This window comes from Syngnathoides biaculeatus, chromosome 3 (genome assembly GCF_019802595.1).
Source record: "Syngnathoides biaculeatus isolate LvHL_M chromosome 3, ASM1980259v1, whole genome shotgun sequence".
NCBI lineage: Eukaryota > Metazoa > Chordata > Actinopteri > Syngnathiformes > Syngnathidae > Syngnathoides > Syngnathoides biaculeatus.
Genome location: NC_084642.1, coordinates 13,466,845 through 13,486,748, shown reverse-complemented (window position 1 = coordinate 13,486,748; position 19,904 = coordinate 13,466,845). Strand labels below are relative to the sequence as shown.

The 19,904-nt window shown below is 41.2% G+C and overlaps 2 protein-coding genes across 11 annotated transcripts in view; one reads left to right on the top strand and one right to left on the bottom strand.

The window, feature by feature from the left end:
• The window catches only part of smyd3 (SET and MYND domain containing 3), a 68,072-nt gene extending 59,042 nt beyond the window's left edge, over nt 1-9,030 (top strand). For all 3 annotated transcript variants that reach the window (XM_061814429.1, XM_061814428.1, XM_061814427.1), the window contains 4 exons: nt 1,079-1,166; nt 1,343-1,517; nt 7,068-7,176; nt 7,407-9,030. In XM_061814429.1, coding sequence (XP_061670413.1) covers nt 1,079-1,166; nt 1,343-1,517; nt 7,068-7,176; nt 7,407-7,505 — 471 coding nt within the window. In that variant the 3' untranslated portion in view covers nt 7,506-9,030. The remainder of the gene's footprint in view (nt 1-1,078; nt 1,167-1,342; nt 1,518-7,067; nt 7,177-7,406) is intronic.
• Nucleotides 9,031-9,428: 398 nt separating this feature from the next.
• The window catches only part of kif26ba (kinesin family member 26Ba), a 109,182-nt gene continuing 98,706 nt past the window's right edge, over nt 9,429-19,904 (bottom strand). For 5 of the 8 annotated variants that reach the window (XM_061814423.1, XM_061814419.1, XM_061814421.1 and 2 more), the window contains exons 27-28: nt 17,274-17,424; nt 9,429-13,653 (exon numbers count right to left, since the gene is read on the bottom strand). In XM_061814423.1, the coding sequence (XP_061670407.1) occupies nt 13,505-13,653; nt 17,274-17,424 (300 nt within the window). In that variant the 3' untranslated portion in view covers nt 9,429-13,504. The remainder of the gene's footprint in view (nt 13,654-17,273; nt 17,425-19,904) is intronic. The other 3 variants (XM_061814417.1, XM_061814424.1, XM_061814418.1) reach the window with 2 other exon arrangements.

The following is a 19,904-nucleotide window of genomic DNA, read 5'->3' as shown; positions in this document are numbered from 1 at the left end:
ACGACAAAATAGCTAACACAAAATAGAAGTTCAAGAACAGGGTAGTTGAGCCACAACGGCGAATAGTCACCAACGTTGAACGAATATTCCCCAACAAGCAAATGTTCATTCCAGCGGGTCCAAAAACGAAAGGCAACAGGCGTCCGTGTAGTTGATGTTCCAAGCAGTGTAGTTTCCCAGAGCCGCGGTGAGGTTGTAAGAAGCGGCATTGGTTGACAGTCTTTCTCGTCCTTATATAGGCACTCCTCGAAACATTCCAGACTTCCGTGTCACCAAGATCTGCGTCATAAGGACTTAAAAGTATGAAAGGAAACACTGCCACAAAGACCAGCATCATAACAACTTAAAAGCATAAAAGGAAAATAAAGAGAACAAAGAATAAAAATACGCACATATATAACAATACGAATAAACAGTTAACTGTTTGCATATTGGTGTGAATTGGGGACAAACACGCACGCGCTAACATTTTCAACAACTTCACAACAGGGGAACAAGCTGTTGAGTCGTTTAGCTCCATACAATGCTAGTTCGTTAGGTTGTGGGCTAGCTAGCATGATAGTCTTTTAACTGTCTCGTGTATGTATTAAATGGGAACTAACACACCACAATTCAGACCAAGGCGCCGATGTATTAAATAACATTACGGTGGACTGAGCTGTTTTGCTCGCTAGCTTGTTAGCGTGCAGGCGAGCTTGAGAGCTTGGGAACGTAATCAACTCTTAAGTTTCCCTTTAGTGGCTCTGTTGTGTACAACACACTGCACATACAGTAAGGTTGTGGAGTATTGAAGGGAGCCCAGGAGCAGCTAATGACACAGCCATCCAACTGTCATTCGACCACAACAATCACAATTTATCAGGTCCGGAAAGAAGTTGATGGAGTAATTACTGTGACAGGCCTATTCACAGCGTCCTCGTTATTTAAATAGATGCCAATTAAACAGAATAATGGATTTTCTTGACGTAAAGTACTTTTTATATGGGCTGCATTTACCTTCATATCACCATGTTTTTTTTTTTTTTTATTATGGTCAATGTAAATGCTTTCTGCAGGCTTTGTCCATTCTCTTTTCCAGGACACGCTCATGCAGTCAGGGGAACAGGCAACATGGCACACGTTTATGGAGGCTTTACCAAAATTGGAAGGACTGAAGGCAGCCTCGGGTATACTTCCTAAACATAAATTGATAGACAATTCCTTTCAGATAAGTTAAGCTTCCCTCTCATGATGTGCAGAAAGTCTCGTTACCCTCAGCCATTTTTGGTCGCAAATACCTGGATACTTGAATGAAAATAAATTCCAAGCAATTCAGCGAATGCGTTCTCAAATTACTTCACAGATTGGCGAACACTCCTGGAGAGATGCACACGTCTGTTATCAACTGAAGGTTCTGATGTCCCCGATGAAAACCTCTTTAAACTCAGATTGACCGATATGGCTTTGGACTCCGCCATTCACCTTGGTCGCTGGGAGGAAGCGATAAGACACGGGGAGAAGACTCTTCCAGTTTACAGGTATGCGTGTGTGAACTTGTTCCCACCACAGTGCTAAAAAAACCACCAAAATATTCATTCATACCAATGATGTTACAAAAAATACTTGAGACCAGTTCAGAAAAAAAAGCAATAATAACAATCGCTGATAAATGAAATCATTAATGTGGATTACAATTACTGACTGAATAGAACAACAGACTTCAATGAAACGTGAACAAAACATCCCATTAAATTAATTAGTGGGTCAAGGGTAGTAGTGTTAAAAAAAAAGATGTCCAGGCCTAACTGGATTTTGCTACAGTATTTGGATGATACAGAAGAGGACTGAGAGAATGTCAATGAAAACAAAAAATAGTTTTTTTTTTTGTGAAAATTGAATTTATCATATTTGGAGGAGACAGATTGCTGAGTTGTATCCAAAGAACACCATACCTACTGTGAAGCATGGGGGGTGGAAACATCATGCTTTGGAGTTGTGTTCCTCTAAAGGGACCAGGACGACTGATCCGTGTAAAGGAAAGAATGAATGGGGCCATGTATCGTGAGATTTTGAGTGAAAACCTCCTTCCATCAGCAAAGGCATTGAAGATGAAATGGGGCTGGGTCTTTCACCATAACAATGATTCCCAAAACACTGCCTGGCCAACGAAGGAGTGGGTTCATAAGAATCATTTGGGGGTCCTGGAGTGGCTTACCCAGTCCCCAGATCTCAACCCTTGAGAAAATCTTTGGAGGGCGTTGAAAGTCTGTTTCCCCCAGGGACAACCCCAAAACATCACTACGCTCGAGGAGCTAAACATTATACCTGCAAGAGTGTGTGAAAACCCTGTGAACACTTACAAAAAATGTTTGACCTCTGTCATTGCAACAATTGGTATTGAGATGGACTTCTGTTATTGACCAAACACTTGTTTCCCACCATTATTTGCTACTAAAATCGTTAAAAAATCAGACTGTGAACCTCTAGATTTGTCTCTTATAGATGATTGATGAAAATTACCGACCTCATCTTTTCAAGTGGGAGAATTTATGTGACAATACCTTTTTGGCCCGTTGTAATTGTGTGATGATCTTTACCATTCATGCCATCCTTCTTTGCTGCTCCCAATTTCTGCGGGAGTTCAATCTATCCCTCCCACCTCCATTCGTCCCTCATCCTGTATTCCTGTCTTCTTTCACTTAGCATTTTTCCTCCATTTTCACTTTAGGCTGTATGGCCAGTGTCGTGTATTCCCTGCATATCTGCAACAGAATAGCTCTACAATGCTAATGGTGTTTTTTTTCTTCCCTCCTATACACAGAGTCTTGTATCTATGTTTTACAACATAAGAAATACTTTTTTTAAAAAAGTAAGTTTCTTCTGGCTTGTTCTGTCACACTTGTAATACGACACTGTGAGAACATTGCAAATGAAGCAACGACGGACGCGAATGTCATGCAAATGTGTTCCATTTGGACTTTTGCAAGTGAATGCATTGGGGTTGCTCATTTAAATGAAAGCTGCGTTCATTGTACAGTCGCTTTGGCCAGAATACAAAACACAATTAGGCAGACTATAACTAATCTCTCCTCCGTGTTTGGATTCAATAAAATAATCCTTGCCTTCCTTTGGCAAACAGCTTGGTGTGAATTATATTTTCCGCTGCATTTCCCTGGAAAGACACCCCCTGCCCGTCCTCCTTCCACAATTGTTCATGTCGCCTCGGTGCCCTCTTCTCCTTTTCACCGCCCAGAGCTGCGGCCTTCTAACTAGCTTCTCTCCACAAGAACTTATTTGCTCCTCAGGTTAGAAAATAAGGGCAGAATTAAGGAATGAATGAATTAATGAAATAATTGTAATCACTGCCAGTGTGCACATGCAAAGATGAAACATAATTGGAGTCGCTGATTCGTGTGTGTAAATTTGCTCGACGTGACCATCTGACTCTTGCTAATCAAATCAATATTGCAAGTTATTATTATGCATTCGGCACTAACGCCGATGCAGTCTTTGAACTTTCTGTTTAAATGATGACATTCCTAACAGGGACAAGGAGCACTCCAGTAATTGCTCGGCTCTGCGATTAGCAGCTAGTAAGCCTCGAAGGTAAAAACAATTGGCCTGTTAGTGAAAATAATTCACAACCGTGTTGCGACTTTCAATTACGGAAAATTTACTCTGATATTCAATTATAGTTTCAAAAAATTCTCTAGAGTGTGCAGATTTAGTCCATGAGCAAATATTCAGATGAAAGTTTTTGTAATAAATGGGATAGTGATGTGAAAATAATTGAAATGCTAAACAGAAAAGTAGATTGGGATTGGCCTCGGTGTGGTTCTTTGTGCTGACAAGCAAGGAAGGATGATAATTGGATGACATGGGAGGCGTTTAAAGGGGGAGTTTGTGGTGTTCAAACTGCTCGTAATATATGAATGAAACCTCACTTCATTAATCCCTTCACCACTTCACGCTCTGAGCAAAGTCACCCCCCCCCTCCCCAACCTGTGCCTGAAGTGCACCGTAAGCAACCAACATTGGCCACAGCTGCTGCATCAGTAGCAGGACTTAATCTTCATCGAACGTTACTGCGGATTGTCAGATACTATATTGAAGGATTTTTTTTCATTTTTATTGTGAACTCCCCTTTAAGACTGGAAATAATGATCAGTAAGCAATAGCATTCGAGAGGAGTGGAACATTTCCAGTCAATTTCCTTTCAGCTTTTTTTTTTTTAGTTTGGACTTGGACTGGTTTAAATGGCAATTGAAGAGCATGTTTAGACACGCGCATTCACGTGGATGTCCAATTTAGAGTCTTCTTGATTTTGGGAATGTATAAGTACACCATAGTACCCAGAGAAAACTCAAACAAGAAAATGCGAAAACTCCACACAAGGTCAGTAGCTGGAATTTACCCTCATCCTGAGAACAGCGGGGCATATGTGCCAACTCTCACAAAGACTGTCGATTATAGTCAATCAGTCCTGACTCTCCTCATTGTTGACTCTTAACACTGTTCCGATGTACTCCCAACACAATATTGTCAAGGAGCTTCTCTTGACCCACAAAAGAACTCCGAACAACCGCTCTGCTCAGGTGTGCAGTATTGTTCAGCCCAATATTCTTCTCAATTAAATAACTCCAATTCAGGCTATTGCCACAAATCCTAGCATCAACCGCGGATATTGATCCCACCCGAGAGAGGGTTTTTAGTCTCTCTCGGCTTCACGACGGTGGGTTGGGGGACATAGCAGGGAGAGGAAGGCGGGGCTTAAGAGGGAAGACTGCAAGAGGGGGGGAAATGGAGAGTGTCAGCCACTTAAATCCTTACAACTCGCTGCACAAATATAAACGAGGAGGTGAGCAGAAAACAAGATAATAGGAGGAAAAATGGAGGAGATTAGAGAGGGGGACAAAAAGTCGAACAATTGAGGCATACCTCCAAAAAAAAAAAACTTCCTGCATAAAGACCCTGGTGTGCATTTATCATGAAAGAACACAATTTTCCCCTTTTTTCATTATTCACTTACTTTTCCCCCCCAGCTTTACTGTATGTGGTTGCTCGTGTGGATGTGAACAAGTTGTAGTTTACGATGTGTTTTCCTAACAAACAAATTCATTTCAACTTTCAGGCAGACAGCCAAAATCTTCCACTGAGCATGCATGCAATATTTTATGTTGTGCAAATAAATCCTCATAGCATGTGCATTCTTCTGTGCAGCTACCCGAGTTCAGGAATAAATCCAACAGAAATATAATTGTGCAAAGTGGATATGAACGTCTTGGTTTTTTCACGTTATTTTTGTTTTTATTTGTGGTTGCCCACCGACTGATTAGCACATCCACCTCACAGTTTTGAGGATCTGGGTTCATGTCACCTCTCTGGCATGAAAAGAGCCTAACCTGGTGTGCAAGGTCGAGAAATTCCGACTGGACATTTTTGGGCTGACCTCACCACGCACCTTGGGCTCCGGTACCATTCTTCCCCAGAACGTTGGACTCTCTTTTACTCCGGAATTGCCCACAGTGAGAACCCCAAAGAAAGTGGCATACTAATTGAACCCCCCCTGGGTTGGTGTCTGAACATCCGGGTGGCAAGTCATGCCTATAAACATTCCAAAATAGATATTGTAATGAAAAATACATATAAGATTATTCACTTCAATGTCTATGCGAAAAAATAAATATGAGCGGAGAGCGCTCATCCATCCGCAAAGTTGCAGAAGTCTCATTCGACATTCAAGTGGTCGCCATATGGGCTGCATCTACTGCCCGTGACATCACCCTGGACATTCGCCCTTGAAAACACGGTGTGGCCCCTACTGTACTCGAAGAAGAGAACATCTCACAACCGAGTGAAGTGACCAGGGCAATATCACCCTATCGTTTCGAGCCATATTTCGATGATATGCGGATCACGGCCAAGCCACCTCCCTGCCCAATCTACCTACACGGCAGCGATGAACAACGGCGGCCGCGAGTGACGACGACGACGACAACGCCCGCGAGCGATGATGACGGTGGTGATCCACAAGGCCTGCAGAGGTCGTCCATCAGCGCTATTTAGCACCCCTGATTTACGGATTATGTCCCCTCCTCCCTGCAACTATTTATTTATTTATTTATTTTTATTTTTATTTTTTTTTGTAGCTGTATACACACCTACCTGTCATTTGGAATCCACAAAGCTCTCGTCCTTTGCACCCGTCCAATCCATTTTTCACGACGAACCAGGTCTTTTGGAAACGTATGAAGAATGAATCCATCCTCCCGAGTGTTTGAGCAATATCCAGCAATACAACAAGCCAGCATTTTGGGTAACACGAAGGAAGAACGAGCTACCTTCCAGCAGGTAAAACTAGTATAAACAGACGAGACCGAGTGAATGCGCTACTGCCCTGTACGTCACTTCCTGCTTCTTCTCGAAAACACATCCCTTGAGCGGATTCTCATGGCGGGAGTTACAAAAAGCCATATACATCAAAATCATGTTTTGTGGTGGTGAAAAAAACGGATGGGTCCATTCCGGCTGCCTTTTTTTCCCATTAATAACATACTAAAAATCAAGCATTTCATGACAGTGGACCTTTAAGCACTGTAATAGTCGCAGCTTTTTTTTAATTAAAAACATATCAAAATCCTGCATTTCATGTCAGTGGCACTTTAATGTTGTTTATGCAAATATATCAAAAAGCAGCTCAGAGTAGTTGAGTTGCTTTTTTGGAGTCCTTGTCGGGGGTGCAAGAGAGTGCTCCCTCATTCTGGTTTGGTTCTTCAAGGCTAATGTAGGCAATGACACTGAGACCTGGTAAGGCGCAATTGGGAAGATCAAAACCCGGTATGATCGGTGTCAGTTTGGTCAGCATTGCTAGCAGTAAGTCAAATAGTGTACGTATCCAGTGAGGGATGGACTCCGCCAAGGCTGCCCGTTGTCACATTTCTTTACTTTCATGGATAGAATTCGTGGATGCAGCCGAGAAATCCAGGGGGTGGTCCAGTTTGGCGATCTCGGGATTACGGCTCTTCTTTTTGCCAATGATTTTTATTTTTTCAGCGTACAGTAATCCAATTTCTCTTTTTGCTCTCAAGACGTTACTACCCTGACCCCCATCCCGTCCACGGCATCCAGCTGATGAGAGTCGCAAAGCTACAGCATTATCTGGAGCGCATTAAAGATGCTCTGGACACCTTCAAACAGGTGTGTGTCAGAACTGTTCATTTGAACTGATTGACTATTCTTTACTCACAGTTGGATGTCTCTTCAAACGTTTAGAAAAATACACTTGTAAATGTTTACATTGCATTTTCGCTTCATCCTGAAATTTCACACAAAAGCCCGGCCGGCATCCCTAACTTTTTTAAGTAGTGTGTTTAGCGAGGTTATTTTTAATACAACTAAATAAAAACCTTTGCTTGTCTACCCACCAGGCCTTTGAAATCCTCAAGATCACCCATGGTATTGATCACAATTTGGTGGCTGGTTTGTTGCTCAAGATGGAAGAATGTCAATTTGAGATGGACCAATAATTAAATTGGATTAGGTGATTATTGTAAGCAACTAGAAGTCCCCCCGACCCCCACCCTTAACAACAGGTGATGTCACGAGGGCTTTACAACAAATACAGTTCATATCCGTTTCTGTGTCGGGTTCTTGTCTCGTCATCTCTAGATTCCATTACAGTGAGTCCATCGTGAGTGTGTGTTTGTCAAAGGCCGTCTCTCAAAACCTCCATCCTCCCCTCACCACATATCCATCACACGTACTTCCCATGGTAATCCCTGTTATTGTGGGTTATTCTGTCAGAGTGTGTTAAGGCTGCAGAGTGTCTGATGGAATGCGCTAATGCCAAACACACACACACAGAAGTGCATGCTTGGCGTTTTGTTAAAAGGATGACAGCATTTCCTCTGGGAGGGTAAAGTGTGTGTTTGAGGCTGATGGGAGGATTACAGTGACATTGTGTTTTCTTTTACCAATAAGTTTTCCTTCTCTGACACTTGTGCTCTCTCTGTGGAACGTGAAAAAGATAGGCAGCTATGACTAACTGGCGCTTTGCCGTTGTTATTGTTGATTCCGGTTTTGTATGTTTTTTTTTTTTTTGAGATATGTTCAAAATATAGTACACCATACTAGGGATTAGATTTTACAGTATGAAAGTCAAATTTGTTCTTTTTTTCTCATTCACTAAATTGGAAGAGTGGTTGATAAGAGGTCAATATCACCTTACTTTTTGACACTTGCGTGTACCAGCAATTACTAATGAGAATTGCTTCATAGTACTTTCAACATATTTAGCAAAATTACATACCGTATTGTTTTTTAACTAGTTTGATAGGATGGAAATGTGCAACCGCGTGACCTCTTGATTAGCTTTCAACAGCTGCTTAGAGTATTCAGTCACTATTGGGAATAATTAAAGCCTTCAAACTCTCATAGTACTTTAACAGCTGCGATTACGCATTGCGTATGAAATACAAAATCCTGTTAGTAAAGACAGTCAGTCAAAGGATCATCACTCCATCATCTATCATCGTGTCTCTTTTTCGACAGTGATTCTTTCCTTCAGCACCCGTCAACCCCCACCCCCGTCAACCGGCACAGAACATTAAATCAGATTTACTGCCATCACTTTCACTGCCTGTTGCCTTACTTCTCCCGTTCGCCACCAGATTTAAACTTACTTTCACAATCCCCCTTGGTCATCGCACTTCTCTGCAGAAAGAGCCCTTATGAAAGGATTTTACTTTTACATGCTTGATAACATTTCCCCATTAAAATCCACAATTCGTATACACGTGCGCACACATGAAGTTGCCATCACGGAGTACAACTGGCATCTCTCTGTCTGCCTGTTAAGTCTTTGGACTCTAAAGTTTAAAGAATTGTACGTATTTGGAATAGTGTGCTTGTTTATGTTTAGTTACTTACTGTACTGTGTTGTCATGACAATTCTGCACTAAGTTTCTGCTTTAACAGTATTTTTTAAGCTATTGGTTTCTGTTGATGTAAGTGTAACTTGTGTGGCATACATTACCAAGTAATAACATTTAAGATCATGTTTTCTGTTGTTGTTGTTTTGTAGTGGATAAATGACATTCCTGCCAGTTGGCTTCTGCTGTTCTGAGAATTGCCACAACAAAACTGACACCAAAATTTGATGCACGGGTAAAAAAAAAAAAAAAAGGGGGAACAAAATACTTGAGTTCCCATTATATGTAAACCTAAGCATTAACACTACTTTATTTTACCCCTTTATTTTTTTTTTTTAAATATTTAATTATCTGCTTGTGACTTGGCCTGACTGTCAAGTTTTCAACATCCATGAGGCCCCTGAACCAAAAAGTTAGCCCACCCACTCACTAGGGGGATCCTGCATACAACTTGTGGTACACGTACTCACTGTTCTAGAGGATCTGGTATATATATATATATATATATATATATATATACATGCATTTATTATAATTTGATGCCCAATATTATTCAACATTATAAATTGATTGGGAGATTGTATTGCAAAAAATCGAATGCACGTCAGATTTATTGAATACATTCCTTTATTTACATTCGACCATGTTGTTGTTCTACCAGCACACTGTCAAAAGACAGGCCCAGCCTCGAATCATGCACGGAGAATATCACACTTGACGTACTTGTGAGTTTTTCACACTGAGCTCGCTGTTTCGCGGATTGGCACTTAACTGAAAAAACAAACAAAATAATGATTTAAAAAAAAAAAAAAACAGACTTGTACAAATAATCTGAGATGTAGGTTAACTTTTTTTCTTTTTTAATGTAACAGCATCATGATTTACAAATCAATAGTTCTGAAATCTGACATCCTCTAACGTCATACAGAGATTTGGCCATTAACCATCTTGAACATCAGCATTCCCAAAGCGCACTACAATGTGGTTCGTACTGTTACATGTACTAACATTTCTTTGAAGCATTTTCCACTTTTTCATTTTAGTCTTCAATCCTCAATATGGCCAAAAGGAATTCTAGTATATAAATGTGTACAGTATATACAGTTGGACTCTCAATTCTGCATACCTGGACATATTTTAAAATGCATTTAACTGGTATCATCTGGCTCAAATTTGCATTGACATTTTCCCTTTCTGTTGTTAGTGATGATGCTTTTAACCATCCCGATGGTTTCTAGCCAAATCAAACTTATTTTTATCATGGAAAATGTTGCCAAAATGCTTTTAATAGCTATTTAATACATTATTGGGGATACCATTTTTCTAATACCTCTTACGTTGGTTGTCTATTTCTTGTCAGTTCCAGCTAAATCATTATGAAACGTATCATTATATTTAGTATATTGGTGTTTGGTAAAGTATATACAGTTATCTTTTTTTTTTTTTTTTTTTTTACTTTGAAATGCATAGTAACCTTGAAACGTCGTAAGGCTTAAATAAATACACATTAATAGCTAAAATAAATAGACATTGAATCACTATGAGAAAGAAAATAGCAAAGGTTGTGATTTTGCACCCTCCGTATAAACACACCACAATGACAGTTTATCAAACATACTTGAGTTTTTCCCGCTATGTTCCCAGGAGATGAGCTCCCGCCTGCCTCGGGGTGTGCAGATAAATGACTTTTGACCGAGTCAGCCAGCCATGAAAAGGTCCAAACCTCACCCAGTATATTTACCGCGACCGTCACGTTATCTCCTCCGATTTGGCGTACGTTGAACACTTAGAAACAAAATCGCTCAGGAGGAAGGAGCGGAGTTAACTACCGAAGCTTCAATAGTGACGTTAAAGTTTTTTTTTTGTTCGTTTTAAAGGTTATTTCAGACACAAACTGACTCTTTTTTTTCATAATTTAGATTTGTACAAACATTTAGAGCATAAACATTCCAAGCACCATACAGAAAGATATAAAATATGTAAAAGACATGGAACCCAGCAGAGATTACTGCTTGTCATTTCATCTTTTTCCTCTTAACTTCAGTCCTCTTTCATTGGCATAAATCCCCCCCCCCAATCAGAATATTTATTTGCATTCACAGCCATGATCAGACTGCTAAACCCTTTGGCTTTTCCTGGCTGTAATTCCTTCCTATTATATTTTCTAGACTATATCATAACATTTTAGAAATGTAATACTTATATATTTTCCATGACAAATCGATACCAATACTAATGACGAACCAATAAGCCGTGAAATGGGCTTCATCCAATTGAAAGCCTCCGAGACGTTCTCCAATTGTGAAAATGATCTGCGGGAAGGCTTGATTCGCTGATGTGTTGAACATCCAACAAATAATGTTGGGAAAAACCATCACCTAGATTAACTGTGACAACGTTTCATATCGCCCAGGTCATGCGGAATGTAGCTATCGTCTCCATGGTCCCATTGCCTTCAATTGTTATAAAACACACACATGAACAAGTCATTGAGTTTCTTTACAAGTAGAGCTGACCAACACGGATACAAAACACAGACAAGTGTCAAACCGATGGATGCACCGAGCAGAAAGACAGACACATTCCGGCTTGTCTCACTGCTTCGTGAACATTGAAACATCATCACATCCGTACGACATCAGTGAGCAGCATAGGAAAATTGGAATACAAAAACAAGCTTAAACCCCACCCCGCCCTCCCCACAAAAACCTTTTTTTTTTCCTTTTTATCGCTTTAATCATCGCGTGCTGACTTAAATTGCATTGCATTATTGGTCCCTTTTGAGGTTTTATAAATAACCTGATTACATTTGTACTTTTAGCTTTTTTTTTCTTTTCTTGAATCAAAAAATGTAAGTCTCTTCACCAGTGTCCTGAACATATAATAAACATCCTGTATGAGCGAGGTTCGAGTTATCACTTGAGCTTGACGGGATGGCTCAAAATAGATGAGAGGAGTCTGTCTTTTTTTTTTTTTTTTTTTAATAGCCTTGCTGTTTTATGGGTGATGTGCTGCCTCATACACAAAAGAAGTGATGCCTTGAGACAACAGTGACTTTTACTTTAGCACAACAAGCAGCAATCTGGCAGATAGTGAAACAAATCTTCAGAAAAAATCTTCAGTTTGCCACTCCCAGTGAAAGTTATCTGTCTTACTAAACAAAACAGAGAATTACACGTCATGTATTTGAAAAGACCAAACAACTTTGCTTTAGGAAGCGCCCCCGCTAACCTAATTCTAACGATAGAAAATGCCACACATGGGCTAAAAACATACAGATAATGTAGTGGCGTATAACCCTTTGATCGGCGAATATTTTAATATAAATAGTGTAGCAACACAAGTAGACAGACAATATAATCATACTCTCTGGGATATTTATCATCTGGAAAAAATGACTAATATGACTGCAGACTACTGAGTGATGTACAGTAGTTAAGTAAATCTCTTGTCACGCACAACAGGGATTGTTGAGCCCATGGGGCCACAGTGATTTAACTATGATACAGAAATTTATTCCTTTATATTCTACTTAATTTTGTTCTATACATTATAAAGTGCTATTTTCCTTATTTAAAAAAAAAACACTTTTTCGGGGTTGGGTGGAACAGATTAATGAGATTTCCACCCATTTCATTGGGCAAAGTGTGTTTTGAGTTTCGAACATGGTCATGGAACGAACTAAACTCGTATCTCAAGGCACCACTGTACTACTTTTTGTTTTACACCGCGAACAGTTTGATGGGGCACAGATCTGCTCACTTATTGAATGTAACGGTAATTGGTAATAGCGTTCTGCGCATTCCTTGTGAAAAATACAACAAAAACATCCTGTAATGTACGTCTGGTCGATTGAAAAACGAATTTTCCATTGGTGTGAATGTGGGTATAAATCGTTGTTTCTCCATAAGTACCCAGCAATGTTGACCATCCGTCCACCATAGAAAATGGATTCATAAAGAATATTACACACCCCCAACTGGATGAATGTTAACGCTCACTCGAGCCCTGCACATCAGGATGTTTCACCATATAAGGGAACGACGATCCACAGTTGTACATCACATTTCAACGACTCTATCAAAGACACTCATCATTTGTATGTTTTACTATGCTAGCACCGTCATATATGTTGACAATGTCGAGGCGATACCATAATTCCTCTTGGTATTGTTGACATTTGAACAAGGCACTTTTCCCCCCGTGATGTTTGTCCTTCTCACTCTAACTTTCGCTCTGAAACTTCACAACTGGAAATGCTGTGAGCCCCAAATTCTCGTTTTGTACTTCTCGTGGAGCCGTATAGAAGATGCTATTAAAAAACAAAAAAACACGGCAGTATGGTTTCAGCGGCACCAGTAAAGTTGTTTATAAGCTTCCTCGGAAACAGCTTTTTCAAATCCTTCCATATGGACAGACAGCCTCTCCCCGATGGCCACTTACTTTCTCAGTACATCTCTAATTGATTCGTCCGTCACCTACAAGTGGAGAAGAAGTGAGAAGTATTGGGTCAATCCATCACGAGAAGTCGTTTGAGTATCCCAGACGGGACGCATTTAATTTGGGAGCAGTTTCGATACTGACGGGCAGCCTGTCTACCGATGCCTGGACGACACATCGAAGCAGGTGATCATCATGAGGTGAGCCTTGCAGAAGTTCACTCTGTTCTCCAGTTTGTCTGTCACCGTCTCCAGAGCTTCCAAATACTCCAGCGAATCCGCCTCGTAGACCTGCTGCAGCTCGACTGGACCAGATGAGAAGAGAAAATGTCGTCAGGCTGCAGTTTTAAAGGTAACGTGATAAAAGGTAGTTCAAGTCGACTATTCAAAATATCAAAAAATTGGTCAGTTGGTCAACTGTCCGATAGTATAACTTCTTCGAGATATACAGTATGCATCTTTAATTGAGTTGGACCTCAATAGGGTGACTTCAATGTATGCCACAAAACTCCATTGAGACAGCATCCAAATTTGAAAGGGGACATATTTTGCTAAAAGCAACTTTTTGTAGGATTTGGGATGTAATATTTTCTGTATGGTGCCTCAATAAAAGTTAAATATGAATTAAAAATGTTCACATATTGCTGAGCTTTTCTGCCGAGAAGCCTGGAATCTGGTCATTCGAAGTTCTCAATCGTATTTGTCACAAGCGAAGGATATACAGGGAGTCCTCGGTCTACGACTCAGATCCGTTCCTACAGTAGCAACTTAACTCAAATTTTGACTTGAGTTGGATTCCACCATTAAAGTCAGAATTTACATGAAAATACTTTATATAAAAAAACAAATACATTGAAATGGAACTGTGGTACTACATGCAGAAGTCTGGTGTGGCGGAGAAATATGTTACAATAGTACAGGACATGTATGAGGGCAGCAGAACAGTGGTGAGGTGTGCCATAGGTGTCTCTGAAGAATTTAAGGTGGAGGTGGGACTGCATCAGGGTTCTGCGCTGAGCCCCTTCCTGTTCAGGAGGTTAGACTGGAATCCCCTTGAACTATGATGTTCGCAGATGATAATTGTGATCTGCAGTGAAAGCAGGGAGCAGGCGGAGGAACATTTAGAAAGATGGAGGCATGCACTGGAAAGGAGAGGAGTGAGGATTAGCCAAAGTAAAACCGAGTATATGTGCGTGAATGAGAAGGGCGGAGGGGGAAGAGTGAGGCTACAGGGAGAAGAGATAGCGAGGGTGGATGACTTCAAATACTTGGGGTCAACAATACAGAGCAATGGAGAGTGTGGCAAGGAAGTGAAGAAACGGGTCCAAGTGGGGTGGAGCAGTTGGCAGAAGGTGTATGGTGTTCTATGCGACAGAAGAGTCTCAGCTAGGATGAAGGGCAAAGTCTATAAAACAGCGGTGAGGGCAGCCATGATGTACGGATAAAAGACTGTGGCCCTGAAGAGACAACAGAAAGCAGAACATGAGGTAGCAGAAATGAAGATTTTGAGGTTCTCGCTTGGAGTGACCAGGTTGGATAGGATTAGAAATGAGCTCATTAGAGGGACAGCCAAAGTTGGATGTTTTGGAGAGAAGGTTCAAGACAGCAGACTTCGATGGTTTGGACGTGTTCAGAGGAGAGAGAGTGAGTATTTTGGTAGAAGGGGGCTGAGGATGGAGCTGCCAGGCAAAAGAGCGAGAGGAAGACCAAAGAAAACATTGATCAATGTTGTGATGGAGGACATGAGGACAGTGGGTGTTAGAGAGGAAGATGCACGAGATAGGCTAAGATGTAAAATGATGACACGCTGTGGCGACCCCTAACGGGACAAGCCGAAAGGAGAAGATATATATATATATATGTATATATATATATGAATATATATATGAAGATGAAACTTCTAACTTCAAGTCTTAGTACTTAGACTTAGTGTCGAATCCGAAAATGTTCCTGAGGGGATGAATATCTTTCTTTCTTCCGACAGCTATTTGGTGTGCCATCGAGTGATTTTGAACTCCTTTATCAGCTAACTCGAAAATGTCACATGGGTGTTTAATTACGTTTGCATCGAATGAGTGTCAGATCATTTGCAGGATTTCCATGCACAACGAACCAATCAGTGATCGTCAATGAGCGTTTTATTGAAGGCTAAAGTGCTACTTTGTATTGACTTGCAGTGACGCGATCACCGGAGGCCACTGCTTATGTTTTTTTCTCACTACTTAATCTTTGTAATGAGGCTTTTATCCACTTTAACCCTGCTGAAATGTCCTTTTTTATGAGCTCACACTGAGAATCTTCTGGCTGAGTCCGATCACGCCTCGCATTCCCATCCTCCTTCACCCGAGGAAAAACGGCGCATGCAGTTTGTGAGCCCTGACGATGCTGCTCCCACAATGAACACCCCTTCCCCCTCCCCCCAGCGAAGTCATGTCGAGACGCATTCATCCCGCTTCTCTCGCCACAGTAACTAATCAAGCTTCTCCATTGAGTTGTCACCCGTGAGATTAGCTGGCGAGGATGCTGATGCTGTTAATCAACTTTAATGATGAGCAAGTTCATCATCGCAATTTAAGCGATCTCCTAGGAACCACTAACATGCGTCTGTTCTTCACGACACACATACCGGTACCACCGTTGGGTTATGCTGACAGGATAATATTTCAAGACAGTGGTTTTGTGAGGTGATGTTATTAATTTTTTAAAGGCTACAATAAAAGTGAGACCTCCACAAATCATTTCAAAACTTTTTCCACCATTAATGTGTAGACTCCCAAAATTATTTTCCAGGCAAGTACAACAAACTAGCTGAGATGTGGTTGGACAAGTGTACATCCCCTCAGTATGTGACTATCATGTTCAAACTCGTGTTAAATAGGAGTCACCACATACCTGTCACCCTTTAAATTGCCTTTGATTAACTCTAAATAGAGTTCAGATGTTTTAGTAGACTTTTTCTGACATTTTTGGAGTCACATCTTACAGCAGAAGGTCCCTAGTGAGCTTTCATACCAAAGTGTTGGCATTTTTCAAAGCGATCAGTCAAAAGCAGGGTACAAAAGATATTCCGAGGCATTAAATATAAAATGGAACTCAGTGACGATTTTCATCACAAAACAAAGAAAGTACAGTATATCAATACTACTACCGTAATTTCTGGCCTAAAAGCCATGACTTTTTTCACACGCTTTCAACCATGCAGTTTATGCGGTGATGCGGCTAATTAGTGCATTTTTTTTATGGCCGCAAGGGGACACACGAGCAGAAAAGGTAAGAGTGAGACTGGAATATATGTCCCAAGGAAGTGACTTTTACCGGCCATGTTAGTAGTGCTGCACTTGCGTTACCACTGTACTAGCGTGTTGCTGCTGTGTTACTGGCGTGTCTCAGTGATTTTTACCGGTATATATATATTTTTTTTTAACCGGCCCTGACAGTGCCACGGTAGCTATAGTGCTGCGCTAGCGTTAAACTCTTTCTGTGTAACATCTTTCTTTGTAAATATCTTGTGTTTCAATGTGGGCACTTGCAGCTTTTCCACAGCTGCGGCGTATGTATGTACCAAATGGTATTTCCTTTACAAATGTACTGGGTGAGGATGAGACCAGTGGAATATATGTGCCGGGGAAGTGACTTTTACCGGCACTGTTAGAGCTGTGCTAGCATGTTGCTGTTCTGTTACTGGCATGTCTCAGTGATATTCACCAGTAAGTTTTATTTTAACTGGCCCTGTTAGCAGAATCAATTTGTTTTTCTCTCTCTCCCTTGTTTTCCACCATCCCAACTTTTATTCCTCCTCATTCTTTAAGACTCCTCTGAATAGCAATTGCTCGCTACCCTTTCTGTCAGCTTGGTTTGCATTCTCTTTATACTATAAGCATTTACAGAGAAACACCAATTGCGTTATTGTAAATGTTTCACTTACACTCTGCAGTCCACGTGTGGGGTTCCAGCATCAGGTGCTGTTTGGTCTGTTCCAACTCTTTCTTCAAACACTGATACTTGGCTCGGACCTCGCTGATGCGCTGCTGACGGTGCTCCAGCAGGCGAAGTTTGCCGCTGACGTGCACCGTCCCCTGACACACACACACGGAAGTAAGTGCAAGTTTTATTTGGGAGACTGGTGCAGCTTTTCCAGTATTCTCACACAATGACCACCACTTCACAGACTACCCCCCCCACCCCCACCCCTCCGCCATGAGCCCTGCTGGCTGCTGGTGCACATTGAGCAGCCACACAAGAGCAGCAGGAAGTCAAGTATTTCTCTGAAGACACGTACAGAGGAATCTTATTTCATGCTTGGCTTTTTGTCAAACATCATTTCCCACTAGACTCTGTGGCACCCGAACCCTGAACCATAAATTGCATTTGCCGTCCACTGTGTGAGATTTGCTTGAAAATTATATTTCCAAACCGTTAATTTGATATGATGTGATTAATTTCTCAATAATTACCAAAGCCACCCCCCCCCCCCTCTAAGTCATCTTTCACATACTACTTACCGAATTGTATGGTGGTTATTCTTCTGATAAAAGTGTTGTGGCTGAGCAATCATAATCCCACAAAAATAAATGAAAAACATTGGACACCACGTAAATATTAACCGTGCATTGGAAAGTGGTATATGAACCCATTTGCTCATGACGTCTCCAAGAGCTAATCAGAGTCAAGGAGTCTGCCAACTTGAGTGTAATGAACGTGGTGAGCTGTTGGTTAAAGCTGCCAAGCTTTTTAAAAACAAAAAACCAGGTAAGTAATTTCCTTTTCTCAAGTAACATTAGCCGATATAAGCGGTGGGGAGACCAAAGGAGTTCTCACAGTTCCACTAATGAAGATGATATTAACTTGCATGAAGCTGGACTGGGTCACAAAAGTATCTCCAAAAGACGAGGGGGCCGGTGGATCTTAGAGTCAGAAGCCTGCGCAACCATTAGAGTGTCTACTATCTACGTCCGTCACTGTCAATCTAAGCGGCTCCTTTCATTCCCTTTAAATGCGCTGTTCTAGTGGCTTCCACCATTCCCATCATAAAGAAAATGAGATTTAGCTGCGAGTAGGCTGGCATGTCTAATTAATCGGATTTCTCCTCATGACTACACTTGAAAATCTTGAGTATTACGGTAATAATATGGGGCTGTTTTTAAAATGAAGGAAAAACCAACGGTGAGTTGGTCCATAACTCAATATCTGTCTGCTTGCGCTCCAATCAAATACAGTGAATACTCAGTTCTCGAACGTCTCCGTTCTCGAACAAATCGGTTTTCGAACGAAAATTTCGCGATTTTTTTTCGCTTCTGTTTTCGAACGAAAATTGGTTCTCAAACGTCCGCGACAAACCTGAAAATAACATAATGCGCGCGGACCGATTAGCTAATCCATGACGCGCATTGTTATTATGTGTAACGACGCCTCTGTACGCAGACGTGGGAAATATGGATTCGGTTTTCAAACAAATCGGTTCTTGGACCACCTCCTGGAACGGATTGTGGTCGAGAACCGAGGTAGTACTGTGCATCCAAATATATTTACTTTGCCTTAGCTAGCATAAGTTGTCACTTCGCCAGGCACATCGCCAAGGAAACGCCCTCTATATCGGAGACTGGTCTGCCAAAATAGCAAGCATGCGCAGCGAGTCTTGGCCTTGCATGAAAAGTCCCGATCCAATTTTTTGTGCTCCACCGCAGCTGTCTACAAAAATGGAGCCCTTGATGTTCATCAGTGCACATTACACAGACTGCCTATAGATGGATAACGTCAGGGCCCAAGTTGAGTTTTTGGAAAGGACCACAATGCGTGGAGAAGAAATCAGGCACAGCGCACCACCAAGAAAACCTTGGGCCAATCGGAGTTCTACCCCTTAGCCTTCCCTCTTCATCTGAGACCTCGGTTTTGTGCGTACATGAGAACGAGGCTTAACTGGTAATTCTTTTTCCTGTGATCGTGACAAAGTTCTTTTGTATTCTGATTAAGATATTTTCTTCTTTGGGCTTGTTTACAAATGTTTAATTTTTGACGGCTGTTGTTCGTGTTATTTATCAGCTAACAGTTTGCCAAAAACATGTTCCTTCTATGAAATTGCATTTCTAGAGTAGATAAAGATGAAATATAGAAATGTATGCACCCTGTCACGTGGAAGGCCATACAAGTCACCTGTAGAAATTTTATACACAAATTTAAGTAAAACGCAGTTGAAAATAGTAATATTCATTGGACACAAGATGGCATTTTGGAATTAGTTTTTTGGAGGCAGCAGGCTGTGTTGATGTGTCTGCTCAATTTCTAGGGCTTCCAAAATGGTGGGTTAAGGGGAAGGGCCCAATTGTGAAGTACAGTTTGGTACAAGGGGCACCATGGATTGGGATTCCTTTGCCTCCTCGGTGACTTGGACAGATTTCTCAAGACATTTTACAAGACAACTCAAGACCATCTGTCAGGTCGTTTAAGCTTAACAGAAGACTGCTGATGCAAGAGGACAATGACCCAAAGCACAGAAGGAAATCAACAACTCAATGGCTTCAACAGATGAAAATACGACCTCTCATACATAAGGAGATCT